Below are 22923 nucleotides of genomic sequence, written 5' to 3'. Positions count from 1 at the left end.
TGAAATTATTTCAAGACGTATGGGCAGGTTCCATTCAGAATATTGTCTCTCGGGTATCGAATAGGTTTCAGAATAAGACCTCATGTGAGAAGATTTTTTTTCTCTCTCACGTTCCAACAAATCCTGTGAAAGCTCAGGCTTTTCTGAAGTGTGTTTCAGATCTAGAGCTTTCAAGAGTGATTGTACTAGTTCCAATTCTGGAACAGGGTCTGGGTTTTTATTCAAATCTATTCATTGTCCCAAAAAAGGAAAATTCTTTTAGACCAGTTCTGGCTCTGAAGTTTTTGAATCATTTTGTAAGAGTCCCAAATTTCAAGATGGTGACTATACGGACTATTCTGCCTTTTGTTCAGCAAGGTCATTACATGTCCTCAATAGACTTACAGGATGCGTATCTTCATATTCCAATTCATCCAGACCACTATCGGTTTCTGAGATTCTCTTTTCTAGACGAGCATTACCAGTTTGTTGCTCTTCCATTTGGCCTAGCAACAGCTCCAAGAATCTTTTCAAAGGTTCTCGGTGCCCTTCTATCTGTAATCAGAGAGCAGGGTATTGCAGTGTTTCCTTATTTGGATGATATTTTGGTACTGGCTCTATTTTTTTATTTAGCAGAATCTCACACAAATCAACTTGTGTTGATTCTTCAAAGACATGGTTGGAGGATCAATTTACCAGAGAGTTCCTTGATTCCGCAGACAAGGGTCACCTTTTTAGGTTTCCAGATAGATTCAGTGTCCATGACTCTGTCTTTAACAGACAAGAGACGAATGAAATTTGGTTTCTGCCTGTCAAAACCTTCAGTCACTATGTGTATGGAAGTTTTAGGTCTCATGACTGCAGCATCGGACGCGATCCCCTTTGCTCGTTTTCATATGAGACCTCTGCAGCTTTGCATGCTGAATCAATGGTGCAGGGATTATATTCGAGAAAAAAAGAGAAAATGGACTCTCTAGAGAAGGTGCGCAATGATAAACCGTTCTGGAATGAAGGTGGTCTTAGAGCAGCAGGTCACTCGTATGTTTAGGCAGCAGTCTTAGGAGTAGAATCATGCAGGAGAATCTGTGTGGACAGAAGATAGAGGCGCCTTATGAGACAGTATCGTCCAACAATAGAGATACAAATATAATACAGCAGCCCAGAGCGGGGGTACTCACAAGAGTAGCTGCATAAACGAATGCCTCACAGCGCAGGACGGGACCTTTAGTCGCCCGACAGACACGCAAGCTGGATCAGCACAGGTTGCTGATGTGGTGATCCAGCTTGCGTGTCTGTCGGGCGACTAAAGGTCCCGTCCTGCGCTGTGAGGCATACGTTTATGCCGCTACTCTTGTGAGTACCCCCGCTCTGGGCTGCTGTATTATATTTGTATCTCTATTGTTGGACGATACTGTCCCATAAGGGATTATACTCTGATATTACAGTTGATATACTTAAATCCCAACATTTAACTCTCTGTCCTGGTGGTTAGTCCATCGGTTTATTCAAGGGGCCTCTTTTGTTCGTCCTGGACACTGATTTCAACAGATGCAAGTCTCACAGGTTGGGAAGCTGTCTGGGGGTCTCTGACAGCACAAGGAGTTTGTAATCCTCAAGAGGCGAGGTTACCAATCAATATTTTAGAACTCAGTGTTACTTTCAGGGCTCTTCAGGCTTGGCCGCTATTAAAGAGAGAATTATTCATTTGTTTTCAGACAATATCACAACTGTGGCATTATCAATCATCAAGGGGGGACTCGCAGTCTTTTAGCGATGAAAGAATTATCTTGTATACTTTCTTGTGTGGAATCCAACTCCTGTCTTATTTCTGCGATACATATCCCAGGTGTAGACAATTTGGAAGCGGATTATCTTAGTCGTCAGTCTTTGCATCCAGGGGAGTGGTCTCTCCATCCAGATTTATTTTGTCAGATTGTACAGATGTGTGGTCTCCCCGAAATAGATCTGATGGCTTTTCATCTAAACTAGAAACTTCCCAGGTACCTTTCCAGGTCCAGGGATCCTCAGGCGGAGATGCTGGATGCGTTAGCAGTTCCTTGGTTTTACCAACCTGCTTACATTTTTCCTTCTCTAGTTCTTCTTCCAAGGATGATCTCCAAGATCATATTGGAACAATCGCATGTGTTTCTGACAGCACCAGCATTGCCTCACAGGTTTGGTATGCGGATCTTGTCCGGATGTCTGTTGCCAACTTTGGCCATTTTCTTGAAGGGCCGGGTTTTTTTTCAGGATCTCAAATCGCTAATTTTGAAGGTATGGAAATTGAACGCTTAGTACTTAGTCATAGAGGTTTCTCCGACTCAGTGATTGATACTATGCTACAGGCTCGTAAGTCTGTTTTAAGGATGGTGTTTTTCTCCTAAATTCTCTTGGCATTCTTTTAGGATTCCTAAAATTTTACAGTTTCTTCAGGATGGTTTGGATAAAGGTTTGTCTGCAAGTACCTTGAAGGGACAAATCTCTGCTCTTCCTTTTTTGTTTCATAGAAAGATTGCTAAACTTCCTGATATTCACTGCTTTATTCAGGCTTTGGTTTGTATCAAGCCTGTTGTTAAATCAATCTCTCCTCCTTGGAGTCTTAATTTTGGTTTTGAAGGCTTTGCAGGCTCCTCCTTTTGAGCCTATGCATTCTTTGGATATTAAACTACTTCCTTGGAAAGTGTTGTTTCTTTTGGCTATCTCTTCAGCTAGAAGAGTTTCTGAATTGTCTGCTCTCTCTTGTGAGTCTCCTTTTCTGATTTTCCATCAGGATAAGGCTGTTTTGCGGACGTCGTTTAAATTTCTTCCTAAGGTTGTGAATTCTAACATTAGTAGGGAAATTGTTGCTCCTTCCTTGTGTCCTAATCCCAAGAATACTCTTGAAAGATCTTTACATTCTTTGGATGTTGTAAGAGCTTTGAAATATGTCGAAGCTACTAAAGATTTCAGGAAGACTTCTAGTCTGTTTGTTGTTTTTCTGGTCCTAGGAAAGGTCAGAAAGCCTCTGCCATTTCTTTGGCATCTTGGTTAAAGCTTTTTATTCACAAGGCTTATTAAGAGGCGGGACAGTCTCCACCTCAGAGGATTACAGCTCATTCTACTAGATCAGTCGGCACTTCTTGGGCTTTTAAGAATGAAGCTTCGGTTGATCAGATTTGCAAAGCAGCAACTTGGTCTTCTTTGCATACATTTACTACATTTTACCATTTTGATTTTGAAAAGTTCTTCAGACAGCTGTCTCAGTTTGATTCTTCTGCTTATGATTTAAGGTTTTTTTTCTTGAAATTTATAAGAGACTTATTTTTTTGTGGATTTAATTTTTTCAGCGGAAATAGCTGTTTTTATTTTATCCCTCCCTTTCTAGTGACTCTTCTGTGGTCTCCCACAACTTGGGTATTTCTATCCCATACGTCACTAGCTCATGGACTCTTGTCAATTACATGAAAGAAAACATAATTTATGTAAGAACTTACCGGATAAATTCATTTCTTTCTTATTGAGGCCCACCCTTTTTATGGTGGTTATATTTTTTGTATAAAAGCACAATTATTTTTCCAGTTCCTCTTTTTGTATGCTTTTCTGCTTCTTATTTTGTCACCCCACTACTTGGCTATTCGTTAAACTAAATTGTGGGTTTGGTGAAGGGTGTATTTGTAGGCATTTCGAGGTTTGGGAAACTTTGCCCCTCCTGGTAGGATTGTATATCCCATACGTCACTAGCTCATGGACTCTTGCCAATTACATGAAAGAATTTATCAGGTAAGTTCTTACATAAATTATGTTTTTTGCTAATGCATGTATATTACAAAATTTCTTCTGTTCAATACTGAAATACACCCAGCATGTTTCCAATTTTGGCTGGAATATCCCTTTAAGCTAACACATTTTGGAGTGACTTCATTATCTGATCTAATTTCGGTAATGATTCCCTTTTGGGAGATTTTCAGAGTGTATTCAGGCCCTAAAATGACCAATTCCTTAATTTGTGACCCCATTTTTCATATTATCCCTCCTAATGCCAATAGATTTGCTGTGCTAACTAGAAGGGCTCTCTGACTAAAGTCTTGGTCAGTGGACATGGTTTCCAAGTCTAGTGTTCTATATTTGGCCTTTAAGGGAAAATCCTTATTTGAGCTGGGCCTCAATATATAATTTCCACTGTCTCTGGAGGTAAGGGCTCTTCCTAACGCAGGATATGAATTCTAAGGGGTGTCCTATGGGACATTTTCGCCCCTATCGCCAGAACGAGCAGGTGTGGTTTAGTGGTTAGCTTGCTTGATAACAAGTTAAAGACTTTGACTTTGAATACAGATGCGGCTGCTCACACTTTAGACTCTGAAGAGTGTTCCAACAACAAGTCTGAAATGCCCAGGAGTACCTGGAAGTTACACCCAGGTGGAACAAAACCAACAGCCCAAGAAATGGACTCAGACTATTAGCCAGCATGAAGGGTTGGCACCTGACCTAGGATCAGGTCACATAGGGGGCAGATTATCTATTTCATGAAGTCTGGGCACAGTCCATTCAGGGCCCTTGGGTCCTGGACTTTGTATAAAAGGTTTCCTATCTAGCCCAACAAGAGGCAGATTTTTTCTTTCACGGATTTCAGGGAATCTGGTTGAAGACCAGTTTCTTACGCTGTGTAGGATCTGGTATCTATGGGAGTTGTTGCTGGCAGAGAGGGGAGAAGGGTTGTATCAAGTCTATTTAAAATGGAGGGTCAATTAATGACCACCATAGATATCTATCTATTCTCTGAGATCATTACCAGTTCCTACTTTTTGCTTTCTTGGTCAAGCATTACAGTTTATAGCTCTTCCACTTGGTTTAGCTGTGGCTCCCAGTATCCTTACAAAAGTGCTCCTTGCTGTAATCGGGCTACAGGGTATTGTGGTGGCACCATACTTTAACAACATCTTGGTTCAGGCATCATCTTTACATTTAGCGGCATCTCACATGGAGAAGTTACTCTGGTATCTTCAGACGCATAGCTGGAAATTAAATATGGAAAAGAGTTCCCTCATCCCCAACACAAGGATGAATTTGCGTATCTATCTTGCAGATCAAGGCAGGGAGAAGCTTCAGGCTGCCTGCAGTCTACTTCAATCCACTCCTTAAATCCAATCAGCAAGCGCTACCCAAGGTGCTGAGCGAAACAAATGGTCCGACTCCTAAGCTTACATTCCTGCTTTTTCAAATAAAGATACCAAGAAAACAAAGAAAATATAATTGTAGTAAATTAGAAAGTTGACGTTTTATCTGAATTGAAGAAAAAAATGTGGGTTTCGCATTCCTTTAAAGTACATTAAAAACTAAGACGAAAACAAGTCACACTATTTTAAGACTGAAAACAAAGATTTCCTTCCTAAGATAGGGAGAGTCCACGGCTTCATTCCTTACTGTTGGGAAATACAACACCTGGCGACCAGGAGGAGGCAAAGACACCCCAGCCAAAGGCTTAAATATCCCACCCACTTTCTCATTACCCCAGTCATTCTTTGCCTTTCGTCATAGGGAGCTTCCAGATGTGCAGTCTTTTGTTAAGGCTCTGATCAGGATTAGACCTGTGTTTAGATCTGGGGCTGCATCTTGGAGCCTGAATCTTGTTCTTCATGTTTTGCAATAGGCTCCATTTGAGCCTATGCATTCTGTTGACATTAAATTGTTATCTTGGAATGTTAGCTTTTTGTTGGCTATAGCCTCTGCGCGCAGAGTTTCTGAGATTTCTGCTTTGCAATGTTAGCCCCCTTATCTGGTTTTTCATGCAGATAAGGCAGTTTGACGCACTAAATTAGGTTTTCTACCTAAGGTGATGTCATACCGCATCATCAATCAAGAGATTATTGTGCCTTCCTTGTGTCCTAATCCTCCTCCTTCGAAGGAACCGTTGATTCACAATTTAGATGTTGTCCGGGCCTTGAAGTTTTATCTTCAGGCTACCAAGGAGTTTAGACAATCTTCCTCTTTATTTGTTGTCTATTCAGGGAAGCGTAAGGGGCAGTAGGCTACTACTACTTCCCTGTCTTTCTGGTTTAGGATTGTCATCCGCTTAGCTTATGAGACAGCGGGACATCAGCCTCCTGAGGATAACGGCTTATTCTACCAGAGCAGTGGCTTCCTCCTGGGCCTTTAAGAACGAGGCTTCTATGGATCAGGCTGCGACCTGGTCCTCCTTACATACTTTAATTTCATGTAATTGCCAAGAGTCCATGAGCTAGTGACGTATGGGATATACAATCCTACCAGGAGGGGCAAAGTTTCCCAAACCTCAAAATGCCTATAAATACACCCCTCACCACACCCACAATCCGGTTTCCAAATGTTGCCTCCTATGGAGGTGGTGAAATAAGTTTGTGCTAAGATTTCTATGTTATGCGCTTCTCAGCATTTTAAAGCCCAATTCCTCTCAGAGTACAGTGAATGTCAGAGGGATGTGAAGGGAGTATCACCTATTGAATGCAATGGTTTTCCTCATGGGGATCTATTTCATAGGTTCTCTGTTATCGGTCGTAGAGATTCATCTCCTACCTCCCTTTTCAGATAGACGATATACTCTCATATTCCATTACCTCTACTGATAACTGTTTCAGTACTGGTTTGGCTATCTGCTATATGTGGATGGGTGTCTTTTGGTAAGTATGTTTTCATTACTTAAGACACACTCAGCTATGGTTTGGCACTTTATGTATTTATATAAAGTTCTAAATATATGTATTGTACTTATATTTGCCATGATTCAGGTTTCAGTATATTTCCTTTTGCTGACTGTCAGTTTCATATCTGGGAATTACCTGGGGTATAGTCTTTTTTTCAGTTGACTGTCATTTTAAAGTTTCACGGGCAGAATTAGGCTTGCGAGGGCGTAAAATGCCAAAGTATATTGCGTCATTTTTGGCGCAAGTTTTTTTTTTGCTGTGAAGTTATGTTCGATGACGCAAATTTGTCATTTCAGGCGTCTTAGTCGGGGCTGAGTCCTTTCACTGGGCTGCGTCTTCAATGACTCGAGTGTGTCATTTCCGTATGTTGTTAGCGCCCCAAAAAATTTTTTGTTTGTGTTGTGCGTCATACTTGGTGCCAAATATTTTTATTATTTAAAACCCCATACCTATATGCCTCTTGCCTTTTTTCTCTATCAGAGGGCTATGCTGTTTGCATTTTTTTCCCATTCCCGAAACTGCCATATAAGGAAATTGATAATTTTGCTTTATATATTGTTTTTTCTCTTACATTTGCAAGATGTCTCAATCAGATCCTGTCTCAGAAATCACTGTTGGAATCCTACTGCCTGATAACAATTCTACCAAAGCTAAGTACATTTGTTATTAACTTGTGGAGTTTATATCTCCAGCTGTGGTTTGTAATAGTTGTCATGATAAAGTTTTACATGCAGAGAATGTGTCCATCAGTAATAGTACATTGCCTGTTGCTGTTCCTTCAACATCTAATGTTGTGAATTTAAAAGAATTTATTGCTGATTCTATTCAGAAGGCTTTGTCTGCTATCCCGCCTTCTAATAAACGTAAAAGGTCTTATAAAACTTCTCATAAAGTTGATGAAATTTCAAATGACCGACAACATACTGAATTATCCTCCTCTGATGAGGATCTATCTGATTCAGAAGATCCTTCCTCAGATATTGACACTGACAAATCTACTTATTTATTTTAAATGGAGTATATTCGTTTTTTGTTAAGAAGTGTTGATTACATTGGATATTGAGGAAACTAGTCCTCTTGATATTAAAACTAGTAAACGTTTAAATTCTGTTTATAAACCTCCTGTGGTTACTCCAGAGGTTTTTCCAGTTCCTGATCCTATTTCTGATATGATTTCTAAGGAATGGAATAGGCCTGGTACTTTTTTTTTTCCTTCTTCAAGGTTTAAAAAATTGTATCTCTTGCCAGCAGTTACTTTGGAGTTTTGGGAAAAGATCCCCAAAGTTAATGGGGCTGTCTCTACTCTTGCTAAATGTACTACTATTTCTATGGAAAATAGTATTTCTTTTAAAGATCCTTTAGATAGGAAACTTGTATCTTATCTAAGGAAAGCCTATTTATATTCTGGTCATCTTCTCAGGCCTGCATTTTCTTTGGCTGATGTTGCAGCTGCAATCAACCTTTTGGTTGGAAAATTTAGCGCAACAATCATTTTATTTGTGATGTTAAATCTATGTCTTTAGCTATTTTAGCTAGAAGAGCTTTGTGGCTTAAATCTTTGAATGCTGACATGACTTCTAAGTCTAGATTGCTATCTTTCTTTCCAAGGTAATAAGTTATTTGGTTCTCAGTTGGATTTGATTATTTCAACTGTCACTGGGGGGAAGGGAGTTTTTTTGCCTCAGGATAAAAGACCTAAGGGTAAATCTAAAGCTTTCGACAAATTAATGAACAGAAACCTAATCCTTCCCCCCCCCCCCAAGGAACCTGTTTCCAGTTGGAAACCTTCATATTGGAATAAATCCAAAGCCAGCCCCCAAGTCCCGCATGAAGGTGCGGCCTTCATTCCAGCTCTGCTGGTAGGGGGCAGATTAAGATTTTTCAAGGATTTTTGGACCAATTCTGTCCAAAATCAATCGATTCTGAGTATTGTCTCTCAGGGGTACCAATTAGGATTCAGAGTAAGACCTCCTGTGAGAAAATATTCTCTCACGCATCCCAGCAAATCCAGTAAAGTCTCAGGCTTTCCTGAAGTGTGTTTCAGACCTGGAGTTTTCAGGGGTAATCATGCCGGTTCCGTTTTAGGAACAGGGTTTGGGGTTTTATTCAAATCTATTCATTGTCCCAAAGAAAGAAAGTTCATTCAGACCAGTTCTGGATCTGTAAATTTTGAATAGTTACTTAAATGTACCAACTTTCAAAATGGTGAGTATAAGGACTATTCTGCCTTTTGTTCAGCACAGGCATTATATGTCCACAATAGACTTACAGGATACAAATATTCATATTCCGATTCATCCCAGATCATTATCAGTTTCTGAGATTCTCTTTTCTTGACAAGCATTACCAATTTGTCGCTCTTCCTTTTGGCCTAGCGACAGCTCCAAGAATATTTTCAAAGGTTCTCGGTGCCCTACTCTTAATCAGAGAGCAGGGTATTGCGGTGTTTCCTTATTTGGACTATGTCTTGGTACTAGCTCAGTCTTTACATTCTGCAGAATCTCACACTAATCAACTAGTGTTGTTTCTTGGAAAACATGGTTGGAGGATCAATTTACCAAAAAGTTCTTTGATTCTCCTTTTTAGGTTTTCAGATAGATTCAGTGTCCATGACTCAGACAAGAGACGTTTAAAATTGGTTTCAGCCTGTCGGAACCTTCAGTCTCAGTCATTCCCTTCAGTAGCTATGTGCATGGAAGTTTTAGGTCTCATGACTGCAGCATCGGACGTGATCCCCTTTGCTCGTTTTCATATGAGACCTCTCCAGCTTTGTATGCTGAACCAATGGTGCAGGGATTATACAAAGATATCACAATTAATATCCTTAAATCCTAATGTTCGACTATCTCTGACTTGGTGGTTAAATCACCATCGTATAGTTCTAGGGGCCTCTTTTGTTCGTCCAACCTGAACTGTGATCACAACAGAGTATTTCAGGTTGGGGAGCTGTTTGGCGATCTCTGACAGCACAAGGGGTTTGGAAATCTCAAGAGGCGAGATTACCAATCAATATTTTGGAACTCCATGCGATTTTCAGGGCTCTTCAGATTTGGCCTCTGTTGAAGAGAGAACCGTTCATTTGTTTTCAGACAATATCACTACTGTGGCATATGTCAATCTTCAGGGTGGAACTCGCAGTCCCCAAGCCATGAAAGAAGTATCTCGGATACTTGCTTGGGTGGAATCTAGCTCCTGTCTAATTTCTGCGGTTCATATCCCAGGTATAGACAATTGGGAAGTGGATTATCTCAGCCTTCATACTTTACACCCGGGGAGTGGTCCCTCCATCCAGATGTGTTTTCTTAGGTTGTTCAGATGTGGGGTCTTCCAGAAATAGATCTGATGGCTTCTCATCTAAACAAGAAACTTCCCAGGTACCTGTCCATGTCCAGGGATTCTCAGGCGGAAGCAATGGATGCGTTGACTCTTCCTTGGTGTTATCAAGCTGCTTATATTTTCCCGCCTCTAGTTCTTCTTCCAAGAGTGATCTCCAAAATCATCATGGAGCAATCGTTTGTGTTGCTGGTGGCTCCAGCATGGCCTCACAAGTTTTGGTATGCGTATCTTGTTCGGATGTCCAGTTGCCAACCTTGGCCACTTCCATTAAGGCCGGACCTTCTGTCTCAAGGTCCGTTTTTCCATTAGGATCTCAAATCATTCAATTTTAAGCTATGGAAATTGAACGCCTAGTGCTTAGTCATAGAGGTTTCTCTGACTCATTGATTAATACTATTTTACAGACTCGTAAATCTGTTTCTAGATAGATTATCGAGTTTGGAAGACTTATTTTTCATGGTGTTCTTCTCATAAATTCTCTTGCCATTCTTTCAGAATTCCTAGAATTTTACAGTTTCTTCAGGATGGTTTGGATAAGGGGTTGTCTGCAAGTTCCTTGAAGGGACACATCTCTGCTCTTTCTGTTTTATTTCACAGAAAGATTGCTAAGCTTCCTGATGTTCACTGTTTTTGTACAAGCTTTGGTTCGTATCAAGCCTGTCATTAAATCAATATCTCCTCCTTGGAGTCTTAATTTGGGTTTGAAGGCTTTACAGGCTCCTCCATTTGAGCCTATGCAATCTTTGGACATTTAAACTACTTTCTTGGAAAGTGTTGTTACTTTTGACCATCTCTTCAGCTAGAAGAGTTTCTGAATTATCTGCTCGCTCTTGTGAATCTCCTTTTCTGTTTTTTCTTCAGGATAAGGCGGTTTTGCGGACTTCAATTAAATTCTTACTTAAGGTTGTGAATTCTAACATTAATAGAGAAATTGTTGTCCCTTCCTTGTGTCCTAATCCTAAGAATTCTTTGGAGAGATCCTTACATTCTTTGGATGTGGTAAGAGCTTTGAAATATGTATGGTTAAGCTTTTGATTCTTCAAGCTTATTTGGAGTCGGGTCAAGCCCCGTCTCAGAGAATTTCAGCTCATTCTACTAGATCAGTCTCCACTTCGTGGGATTTTAAGAATGAAGCTTCAGTTGTTCAGATTTGCAAAGCAGCAACTTTGTCTTCTTTGCATACATTTACTAAATTCTACCGTTTTGTTGTATTTGCTTCTTCGGAAGCAGTTTTTGGTAGAATAGTTCTTCAGGCAGTTTCAGTTTGATTCTTCTGCTTATGATTTAAGTTTTTCCTTTCATTTATGAGAATAAACTTATATTTTGGGTTGTGGATTATTTTTTTTCAGCGAAAAATGACTTTTTATTTTATCCCTCCCTCTTTAGTGACTCTTGCGTGGAGTTCCACATCTTGGGTATTGCTATCCCATACGTCACTAGCTCATGGACTCTTGCCAATTACATGAAAGAAAACATAATTTATGTAAGAACTTACCTAATAAATTCATTTCTTTCATATTGAAAAGTCCATGAGTCCCACCCTTTTTATGGTGGATATGATTTTTTCTGTATAAAGCACAATTATTTCCAAATTTCTTTGTTGATGCTTTTTACTCCTTTCTTTATCACCCCACTACTTGGCTATTCGTTAAACTGAATTGTGGGTGTGGTGAGGGGTGTATTTATAGGCATTTTGAGGTTTGGGAAACTTTGCCCCTCCTGGTAGGATTGTATATCCCATACATCACTAGCTCATGGACTCTTGCCAATATGAAATAAATGAATTTATCAGGTAAGTTCTTACATAAATTATGTTTTTTTTTTTTTAAATTTTACAAGTTTGATGTTTTTGCTTCGGCTAAAGCAGCTTTCGGGAGAAAAGTTTTTCAGGGTCCGCCTCTTCTTTTTTGTTCCCTCCTGTTATTCATTCAGTCTTCTCTAGAGCTTGAGTATAGTTTTCCCAACAGTAAGGAATAAAGCCGTGGACTCTCCCTATCTTTGGAAGGAAAACATAATTCATGCTTACCAGATAAATTCCTTTTCTTCTGGATTGGGAGAGTCCACGGCCCCCGTACCTTTTTTCTTGTCTGAGGGGTGGCTCCCTAATATTTCTTATTCTTCTGGCACCATTTATACCCTGATGTTTCTCCTAATTTCCTTGTTACCTTGGCAGAACGACTGGGGTAATGAGGAAGTGGGTGGGATATTTAAGCCTTTGGCTGGGGTGTCTTTGCCGCCTCCTGGTGGCCAGGTGTTGTATTTCCCAACAGTAAGGAATGAAGCCATGGACTCCCGGAAGGAAAGGAATTTATCTGGTAAGCATAAATTGTGTTTTTTAAATGTGAATCCTCTAAATTTGTATATTTTGGTGTTGTTTTTTTTGTTTTTGTTTTTTAGGATAGCTTCAGAAATTAGTGGAAATCTTTAACTGATGGAATTGCATTTGTTACATTATTGTTTTGTCATTGAGGTGTTTGTAACTAATATGTGCATTAAGGAATAACAGAAGTGAAGATACATAGAATGAATAATGCAATTATGAATGTCCAAAATATTCTGTGAGGATTAAATTTGTGCTTATCTGTTTTTCAGGGATGGCATAGAGTTCTCCTTCAAATACCAAAATCCAAAAGGGTTAGAGTATCCTCCTCTAAATCTGGCTTTTCTAGAAGTGCTCAGTGAGTTTTCTTCTAAGCTTCTTCGTCAGGATAAGAAGACTGTGTAAGTGTAAAAGGACATCTTAAAATGTGTCTGAAAGATGTCTTTAAGGTGGTGTGTATATGTTTATCAATTGACCTGTGGGAATTGTGAATATTGGCAAAAATGTGCATGTTAACTTTCTTATGCAAAAATATTTTAGTATGTCAAATTGCAGACCTCCCAACTGTCCCTATTTGAGAGGGAAAGCCCCTAATTCTGAGCTCTGTCCCTCAGATTCAGCCATAAGTCCCTATATGCAGAAATTCCCTTAGCCCCATGCTTAGATCAACCAGGCACGCACAAACTTCCCAGACTCACTCACTAACTGCCCAGTCACGCCCAGTTTCCCTCACATTATCCACCCAAGACATTACTATTATTATTATACTTTATTTATGAAGCACCAACATATTCTGCAGCGCTATCCATGGTAACAATTCATTTAAAAAAAAAATATCATCAAACTTGTAAGAGACAAGACAACATTTTACGAATACATACAGGAGGAATTGAGGGCCCTATTCCCGTGGGAACTTACAATCTAGCAGGGTAGGAGGTTGAGAAACAGGAGGTGAGGACTGCAAGATTGAGAAAGATGTTAATGCAAAGTTATATGAGGGAAATGTTAGGTAATTGAAATTAATTTATTACTGAGTTGGGTGGTAGGCTTCTCTGAACAAAAAAAGTCTTCAGGTAGCATTTAAAGGACAAAAGATTAGGGCCATGCCTGACAGAGTGAGGGAGAGTGTTTCAGGGGGTAGGTGCTGCACGACCGAAGTCTTGCAGTCTAGCATAGGAAGAGGTGATGGTCGAAGATGCACGGAGCAGGTCATTGTTGGATCTTAGTGGGCTGACTGGAGTATACTTGTTGATTAGAGAGGATAGGTAATGGAGAGCAGTGAGAGCTTTCTATGTAATTGTGAGGATTTTGAATTTAATTCTGCTGTGAATGGGGAGCCAGTGAAGGGACTCGCAGAGAGGTGCAGCAGATACAGAGCAACGGGAAAGGTGGATTAGCCTGGCAGAGGCATTTAGGATGGATTGAAGTGGGGAGAGGCGGGAACGGGGAAGGCCAGTAAGTAGGTTATTGAAGTAGTCAAGTCGGGAAATAACAAGGGAGTGGATTATTTGCTTTGTAGTATTAGCGCTCAGAAAAGGGCGAATCTTGGAAATATTGCGTAGGTGGTTGCGGCAGGATGAAGAAAGCGATTGGATGTGGGGGACTTCACCTCTCCTTTCACTGTCACACCCACAAAACAACAACTCAGAGTTGAGTTGCTAATACCTTGCCATAAATGATATTGCTGCTCTTTCATAATAAAATATAAATGTATATATAGACAGTGAAATTATTAATGGATTATATAGGGAATTAAAAATGTTATTTTAATTGTTAACTAATTTAAACATTTAAAATCTGATTTAAGTGGTGTTTATAACCATTCTATTTATTATGTGAATTGAGCATCTGCATTTTTTTTTTATTAAAGGGCCACTGTAAGTAAATATTTTCTATGCCTGTTACTAACTAACTACCCCAAATACGCTTTTTATCAATAGCATTTCATTAACATATCTCTACCGTATATCAGAAATCTTGTCTGCAAATTTAATTGTTTTCCAAACCCACTCCGTGGGTGTCCTTTGCTCTGTACCAATCCGTTTACAATACCTAGGTTTCAAAATGGCGCTTTTAACACAAAGTTATTGGTTTAAGTATCTTGAACACTCAGTGCTGAAAATAGTGGGCAGGATAACGTGACATCATCGGCGAATAAAAGATATAACTTTTAGAACGTTATGAAACTTTGTTTTGGAGAAAATATAGGTCAGTAGGTTTTAATTAATGTTTATTAACTTTAATATGTTAGTTGTTTAGCTTAAAAAATATAACAGAAAGTAATCCTTTAAGATAAGTTTGATTTTGTACAGGCCAAAATGGGTTTTCAAGTAGTCAAGCCTGGTGAGTGTTTTCAATGCAAAGTGTATTACAGGTTTCGAATGGCGAAATAAAAAGAATATGTATAATATATATATATATATATATATATATATATATATATATATATATATATATATATATATACCGTATTGTCCCGAGTATAGGCCGCACTTTTTTCCCCTACTGCAAGCCTTTAAATTAGGGATGCGGCCTATACTCGGGGTCTTACACAAAACCGCTATGCATAAGAAGTAAGGAGGCAGTTACCGGTAAATACACTTATCGCCAGCAATAGAAACAGCCTGCTAGCATCCACATCCGCTTCCCCAGATAAACCTGTTACCTGCCGGACTTGACTTTGTTTGGTGGCTATGATGACCGGAGGCTCTATCCCTTTAAGAAGTACCGGTATCTCTGTTGCCTTTTGTTTTTCACTGGATGTGTACCGGGCACGGATGACAGCCTCCTGAACGGACCTGTAATTAGCAGCACACCCACCGACATCTAGGAATTTGAAGCAGTTGGCTCTTTCCATCCCGTCCCCCACTGTGACATCACACACACGCCGGCTAGGGATCAATCACTGTCTTCACCACCGCTTGGAGGGCTTCTGAATGCCGCGGGTGAGGTACCGGTATTCGAGGTGGGTCCCTTATGCTACCTTTGGTTATCGGAGTTGCCGGGTTAACTAAGGACACCCCCCAATAGGATCGTGGTATTGGTGTTTTATCCAATAAATGTCCAAGCTGTCATACACAGTCCAATCACGATCTCATTGGGGGACATGTCCTTTGGAAGGCAAGGTCTCAGCTAGCTGGCAACGGGTGAAGAAGTGGATACCGGTACATCAAAGGGAGCCTCTGGTCAGTAGATTGTAATGAAATCTACGGTAGATTGCATAATAGTAAAAATAAAATCAAATACCATAAAGTCAAGTACCGGTAAATGATTCTTTATTCCATGGTACATTAAAAAACAGGATAAAAAAGGAAGACTGGTTTAAAAAACGTCTTCCTTTCTTTTGTGTTTTTTTCAAGCACCATGGAATAAAGAATTGTTTTTACAGTATACTGTATTCTCCTTTAAGTTTTTTTACCAGAGTGGATATTGGAAGCCTGTGTGTGGGGGGGGGGTGGTTGGTTAAGGAGACCTTACCTGTCATGGAGGGGGGGGTCTGTGACTGAGGGAGATAGGGGGCTGAGAGGGTGGGGATGGATGAGGTAGTTATGGTATCTGTAATAGGGTGAGTTGTGGGCAGCCTGTGGTTCTGAGGGGGCTGTGTGGGGGGGGGGGGGGTAAGGAGACTTACCTTACCTGTCATGGAGGGAGGGGGTCTATGACTTAGGGAGATAGGGGGCTGAGAGGGAGAGGAGGGCTGAGGTACCATAGTTACCGTATCTGTAATAGGGTGAGTTGTGGGCAGCCTGTGGTTCTGAGGGGGCTGTGTGTGTGTGGGGGGAGGGAGGGTAAGGAGACTTACCTTACCTGTCATGGAGGGAGGGGGTCTGTGACTGAGGGAGATAGGGGGCTGAGAGGGAGAGGAGGGCTGAGGTACCATAGTTACCGTATCTGTAATAGGGTGAGTTGTGGGCAGCCTCTGGTTCTGAGGGGGCTGTGTGTGTGGGGGGGGGAGGGAGGGTAAGGAGACTTACCTTACCTGTCATGGAGGGAGGGGGTCTGTGACTGAGGGGGATAGGGGGCTGAGAGGGAGAAGAGGGCTGAGGTACCATAGTTACCGTATCTGTAATAGGGTGAGTTGTAGGCAGCCTGTGGTTCTGAGGGGGCTGTGTGTGTGTGGGGGGAGGGAGGGTAAGGAGACTTACCTTACCTGTCATGGAGGGAGGGGGTCTGTGACTGAGGGAGATAGGGGGCTGAGAGGGAGAGGAGGACTGAGGTACCATAGTTACCGTATCTGTAATAGGGTGAGTTGTAGGCAGCCTGTGGTTCTGAGGGGGCTGTGTGTGTGGGGGGGGAGGGAGGGTAAGGAGACTTACCTTACCTGTCATGGAAAGAGGGGGTCTGTATTTGAGAGTTAGGGGGCTGAGAGGGTGAGGAGGGCTGAGGGGAGGTACCGTAGTTACCTGTAATAGGGTGAGTTGTGGGCACTGTGTGAGGAAAGGAGGCTGAGTGGGTTAAGAGGGGGCTGTGTGTAAGGAGACTGTCATTGAGGGAGGGAGGCTAAGAGATTAAGGAGGGGGTCTGTGTGTGAGGGAAATAGGGGGGCTGAGAGGGTGAGGATGAGAGGGGATGTTTTTAAGAATAAGATTAGAAAAGGATGCTGAGAGTGAAAGGAGAGACTGTTTAGGAGGGAGGGGGTGTATGAGGGAGAGGGGGCTGAAATACGGTAATCAGGGGGTGCACGAGGGTAAGGGGGCTGAGAGGGTGAGGAGTAAGGCTGAGAGTGTAAGGAGACAGAAGCTGTTTGTGATTGAGAAAAAGTGGGTTAGGAGAGAGGGTGATAAGGGGGTTGTGTGTGAGTGAGGGAAGAGCAAAAAGGGTAAGGAGGGAGCTAGGTGAGGGAGTTAGGGCTAAGAGGGTAAGTAGGTGGGGTGTAAAGAAAAGGGGGCTAAAAGCCTGAGAATTGAGGATGAGGTTATTGTTTTTTGTACAGGAGCGAACATAAAATACGGTACGAATATGGCTGATCATGTGGAGATTCGGAGTTCGACCAGCCAAGGGAAAAGGTGAAGTTACGATTCAAACTTTAAGATTAAAGTCTTAAAATACGCTGAACAAACAAGCAAATAGGGAAGCTGCCAGAAAATACGACGTAGATGAGAAAAATGTACGCAGATGGAAGCTGATGCAGGAGAAACTAGAAATCTCTGCTTCTACAAGAAAATCGTTCAGAGGGCCTAAGAAAGGCAGGTATTGTGAAGTTGATGCAGCAGTGCTTCCCTTCATTCAAGAACAAAGAAAAAATGGAATGCCTGTCACCCGAAAAATCATACAATTGAAGGCATTAGAAATTGCCAGTGGATTAAATATTCCCAGCCATGAATTTAAAGCAAGCATTGGATGGTGCCATAGATTTATGCTCAGAAATGGCCTCTCTCTAAGACGCAGGACAACACTAGCACAAAGACTACCTGTTGACTACAATGAAAAGCTGCTTGCATTCCAACGGTATGTCATAGAGCTCAGGAAAAAGCACAACTATCCATTGAGCCAAATTGGAAATGCTGACGAAACTCCAGTTTTCTTTGATATGCCAAGTAATATAACTGTGGATCAAAAAGGAGCAAAATCCATTCTAATGAGGACCACAGGAAATGAAAAACTACGTATAACAGCAATGTTATCTGTTACAGCTGATGGTCATAAGCTCACACCTTATGTAATACTAAAAAGGAAAACTATGCCGAAAGAAAGTCTTCCAAGAGGCTTAATTGTCAGATGTCATGAAAAGGGATGGATGAGCAAGGAGCTGATGAATGATTGGCTATCAGTTGTTTGGAAGAGTAGGCCTGGTGCTCTTCTTGCGAAAAAAGCAATGCTGGTATTGGATGCCTTTAAAGGACATTTAACACCTGATGTAAAAAGTAAGATTGCATCCTTGAAATCCGATCTGGTTGTAATACCGGGGGTATGACATCCCAACTCCAAGTGCTTGATGTTGTAGTCAACAAGCCATTTAAAGATAATCTACGGCAGCAGTATTCTGAATGGCTTGTGGCTGGAGATCATGCCTTCACACCAAGCGGCAAAATTAAGAAACCATCAGTGGCTTTGCTTTGTCAGAGGATTATTTCTGCATGGGCAATGATATCTTCAGAATCAATCATAAAAGGATTCAAAAAATGTTGCCTGTCAAATGCATTGGATGGTAGTGAAGATGATGTATTGTGGGAAGATCAGAAAGAAGTTGATCAGGAGAATGATGAAGAAAATAGTGATAGCGATGTAGAAAGCATTGGAAGTAGTAGAAAAATACCGGTATTGGTGGAGAGACAGGCAGTGAAAGTGACTAAAATTTCTCAAAGGGATGACTTAAGAACATTAGCTAATGTTGTTGATTGTTTTGCAGGGGAGAGGGTGAGGACTGTTCTCATTAGTCTCATTGTCTAGTCCTTTTCCCTTTCCATTATTTACAGTTTTCAATACAGTTTTCAATATTTCTGTGAGTATGGTATATAGCATACCAAAAGTGTTAAAAATACTGGTACATGTGTTCCTATTCATTAAATAAAATACTGTTTTACTGTTCTACTAATGTGTATGTTTTCTTTAAGTTAAAAATGTAATTTCTTTAAAATGGCACCAAACTTTAAGGGTGCGGCTTATAATCAGGTGCGGCCTATACTCGGGACAATACGGTATATATACACATATATATATATACACACACATACACTAAACCGATATTCTGATGTATCTGAAAACCATTTTGCACAGCTTTTTTTAATGGTTTGGAATAGTTCCCTGTATACAGGTATATGATAATGTTCTAATTCTGTATTTTCTTGTTAGACACGCTTACCTGGAAAAATTCCTTACTGAGCAAATGATGATGGAGAGAAGAGAAGATGTTTGGCTCCCCCTTATCTCCTATAGGAACTCATTGGTTACTGGTGGAGATGAAGACCGACTATCTGTAAATAGTGGAGGTAGTAATAGCAAAAGCTCCTCTGTGAGGAGTAAGAAAGGTCGACCTCCTATACACAAGAAGAGAGGTTTGGAAGGTCAGTTTATCCTTGTGCATTTTTTGTCTTCAAGATTAAGATTTAGCCTAGTAAACATTTTTTTTTTTTTTATCATTTTATATATCTCTTGCATGTGTGTGTGTATGTATGTATATATATATATATATATATATATATATATATATATATATATATATATATATATATATATACACACACACCTTTTAAACCTTTGGCTGATTTAAAAAAAAGTGTCTCACCCTAATTCTTTCTACTACTAAAACTTTAAATACAAACATTTCTTTTATAAGCTGGTGACAGTACATGAGCCATTACTCCTTGGAATTTAACTCCTGGCCACTAGGAGTAGGCAAAGATACCCAACATTCCACAAGCTTTTAATCTCTCACCTCCAAAAAAAAAAAAAAAAAAAGTTTTATCTTTGCCTCACAGGAGTAGGTGAATAATTGAGGTGTTTGATTATTTGAGGGTTGTAATGGGTTAGAAATTAAGAGAACATAATGTTTGTGCAGCAACATTCATTTTATATTATATAGACATAACTTGGTGCAGACGCTTAAAGCAATAATTGGAATCGCACACAAAAATTATGATTATGGGGATAAATTAATCTCTGTAAAAAAAAGTAAGGGAATTCAGTACTCTTAATTAGTATGAAAATATGAAATAGCTTTATAAATGTAATTTAGCAGCGTTCTCTAGCATTAGAAAAACTTATCAGGTGTAATACAGTCGAAAATTGCGGTAGATAGTGCTAGTTTTCTATATGCCTTTTCTTTGGCTTTCCTTCTCAAATTGGATATATGATATACATTTAGCTACTAATGGGCACTTGGTTACTAATATGCCCTAGAAGTTTGAATAAATCCATTTGTTGGAACATTTCATCTCCTGCATGGCTTACTGCTCTGGCATCTACACTGCATAAAACTTTCTACTCAGCATGCATAGATTCCAAGGATATCCTGCCCAGATGCTACTTGTATCCTACAGGGTCTGGGGCAGTAGGGTGTTTTAAATCTGTGACTTTACTTGCATGGCTCCCTATAACTTCTCTAGGCATATCTATTACAATTATAGCATGAGAAATGATAAACATTGTCTTACTGTTGTTCATAATACTAGTAATTCAAAGTTTGCCAGGTGCAGGTATCATACAAGTAAAATCACAATTCAATTAGATTATGAAAGAAAGCAAAGGAGAGAAAGAAAAGGGAGACAGACAAGTATAAATTGGGCAACAAAAAGGACAAATAGAGATGTAGGCAATCTCCTTAGAACTCTCTTTAACAGTTTATATGGAGGTGTAATAAGGTAGATATAGATTTACAGCAAGTAGACAATTGATAAAAAGGGTTTATTCATGATTTCTTTGGGTTTATGATGGATCCTGTGTGGGGTCAGCATTAGGGAGGGGTTTTGTGGTGGTCGAGTTGGGAGGTTTGATTCCCATAGGAATAGTATCTCACAATAGAAATTGAGCTTGTTGGTGGAGAAATAAAAATATTTTTCTAATGCAATGTTTTGTGCGAGTTGTGCTTTCCATTCTTGTAGCATCGCTCCTGAAATGGACTTGAGTTATTGAAGCAGGCAGTGAAACTCGTCAACACTGATTGCTTAGGAGCTGTTAATAAGAGTCTGGATGGTTTCGCATAAAGACTCTCCCTGCATCTCCAGACCCTAATATTTGTCAATGCTCTGAGAGGCTGACGAGACTAATTAAAACTCCAGTCCCATACCGAAGGGTACTACCCTCCATAAGAGACTACTCCTTCTCTGCCATCCTCCTGTGATGAAAGGCAAAGAATGACTGGGGGATGAGGGGAGTGGGGGAGGTATTTTAAGCCTTTGGCTGGGGTGTCTATTCCTCCTCCTGGTGGCCAGGTTCTATATTCCCCACAAGTAATGAATGAAGCCGTGGACTTTCCTCATTTTAAGAAGGAAAGGAAATTATCTGGTAAGCATAATTTGTTTTTCCATTCCTCTATAGTAGGTACATGAGCTTGTTTCCATCGTCGGGGGATTAACTGTTTAGCAGTGTTAATGGCTATTTGCAGTAGTGTCATGTGAGCGCTGAATTGGAGTTTGAAAGTGTTGTTGAATAAGACAAAGGGTTAAGTGGGATGTTACTGTTAAGTAATTGATTTATCTGAATCCTTACTAATTTCCAAAATTGTTGGCTCTCATGGCAAGACCACCATAGGTGACACATGGAGCCTACTTGTTTACATTGTCTCCAACAACGGTCTGAGGCTTGTGGGAAAATTTGTAGTTTGTTTCTAGGAGATAATGAGTGTGAGGATTTAGTTGTGTGGAAAAATATATTGTTCCATTCTTTGTTAGAGAATTGTATCAGTAACTCTATTTGACATTTATGGGTATAGGAGGGTAGGTGGTCTTGTGGGGATTTGGTTAAAATGTTATAGAAAAGGGAGACTGTGTTTAAGGGGGTGAGCAGAGCTGCATAATTTCTCAAAAGATAATAGTTGGCGTATTAAGCAGGATTTAAATTTTATGTGTACTGAGAAAGTGTGCTAGCTGATTATATTTAACCAGGAGTTGAAAAAAAACTACTTCTATGGACAGAAGTTGGGGAAAAGGTAGTAATTTTGAGATGTCAGTAAGTAAATCTGAACAAGTCCATTGATGTCTAGGGTAGATGGGGGTAGTCATATCTTCCCTATCTGGAAGTCAGAGTTTTGTGGCAACGGTGTTAATTGAAGAAATGTTTAGGAGATTTTTCAGGATGCATCTATTAAGGATTCTGGCGTATCGGTATGATTGCATGTTCGGGACTCCAAGTCCCCCCTTGTGTTTTGGCAGATAGTGTTTGTTTTGCCAGCCTATGAGGTCTTTTACGCCAGATGTAGGAATTCAATACATAGTACATTGTTCTATCACCTTCAAGGATACAAATAACTCGGAGCGCCAGAGTGGATGTAAGAACATGCTAGTCTTGGACTTTTTATTAATCAACAGTTGCGAATTATTATTCTATGAGTGCTTATACCATCTGGGATGCTGAGTGTTTTGTATGGGAAATCATTGGTTTGATTTGGGCTACTTAACCTCCTTGAACCACCACTTGGATTACCTTTTCTGCCGTATTTCGAATTGTAAGGATTGTTTGGATAACACAAGTCTGCTGGCCGACTTCTAATTGTCCAGCCTGCCTCTCCTTCACTGTTGAAGTGCTGTGAAATATGTGGGTATGTTTCTTGCCTTGTTGTCTTTATATCCTTGGTTGAAGATATCACACCATTTTGGCGCCCTCTTGTCTCTTTGTCTTTTCCAGGATTTCAATATAGACTGGAGTTTGAGAATATAGGGTTTAGGTAAGGGTATAGGGGCTGTTTGGAAAATATGGAGATGTTTTTGGTAGGAGAGTCATTTTGACTACTCCAATTCGTCCAAGCCAGGAAATAGAGCACAAATAGCAGGGGTAACAGAGGACACCCCTGTCTCGTGCCTTTTCTGATAGTGAATGTGTCTGAGAGAACACCATTGACTTTAATTTTAGCTGACGGAGAAGAATATAGTGCCAAGATCTTAGAAAGTAACTTGTCTGGAATGCCGAACTTCTGCAGTGTGAGATGCAAGAAGGTCCAGTCCAACCTGTCGAAGGCCTTTTCTGCGCCTGTTGACA

The 22923-nt window shown here is 40.3% G+C and overlaps 1 protein-coding gene across 1 annotated transcript in view; it reads left to right on the top strand.

Annotated features, from left to right (window-relative positions):
- Positions 1–22923, top strand: part of STAG1 (stromal antigen 1) — a 788714-nt gene that overhangs the window by 617982 nt on the left and 147809 nt on the right. Inside the window, exons 23-24 of the mRNA XM_053709754.1 lie at positions 12564–12692; positions 19084–19295. Coding sequence (XP_053565729.1) covers positions 12564–12692; positions 19084–19295 — 341 coding nt within the window. The remainder of the gene's footprint in view (positions 1–12563; positions 12693–19083; positions 19296–22923) is intronic.

Source organism: Bombina bombina, chromosome 4 (assembly GCF_027579735.1).
Source record: "Bombina bombina isolate aBomBom1 chromosome 4, aBomBom1.pri, whole genome shotgun sequence".
In the NCBI taxonomy this organism is placed as follows: domain Eukaryota; kingdom Metazoa; phylum Chordata; class Amphibia; order Anura; family Bombinatoridae; genus Bombina; species Bombina bombina.
This window is presented reverse-complemented; position numbering and strand designations above follow the sequence as displayed.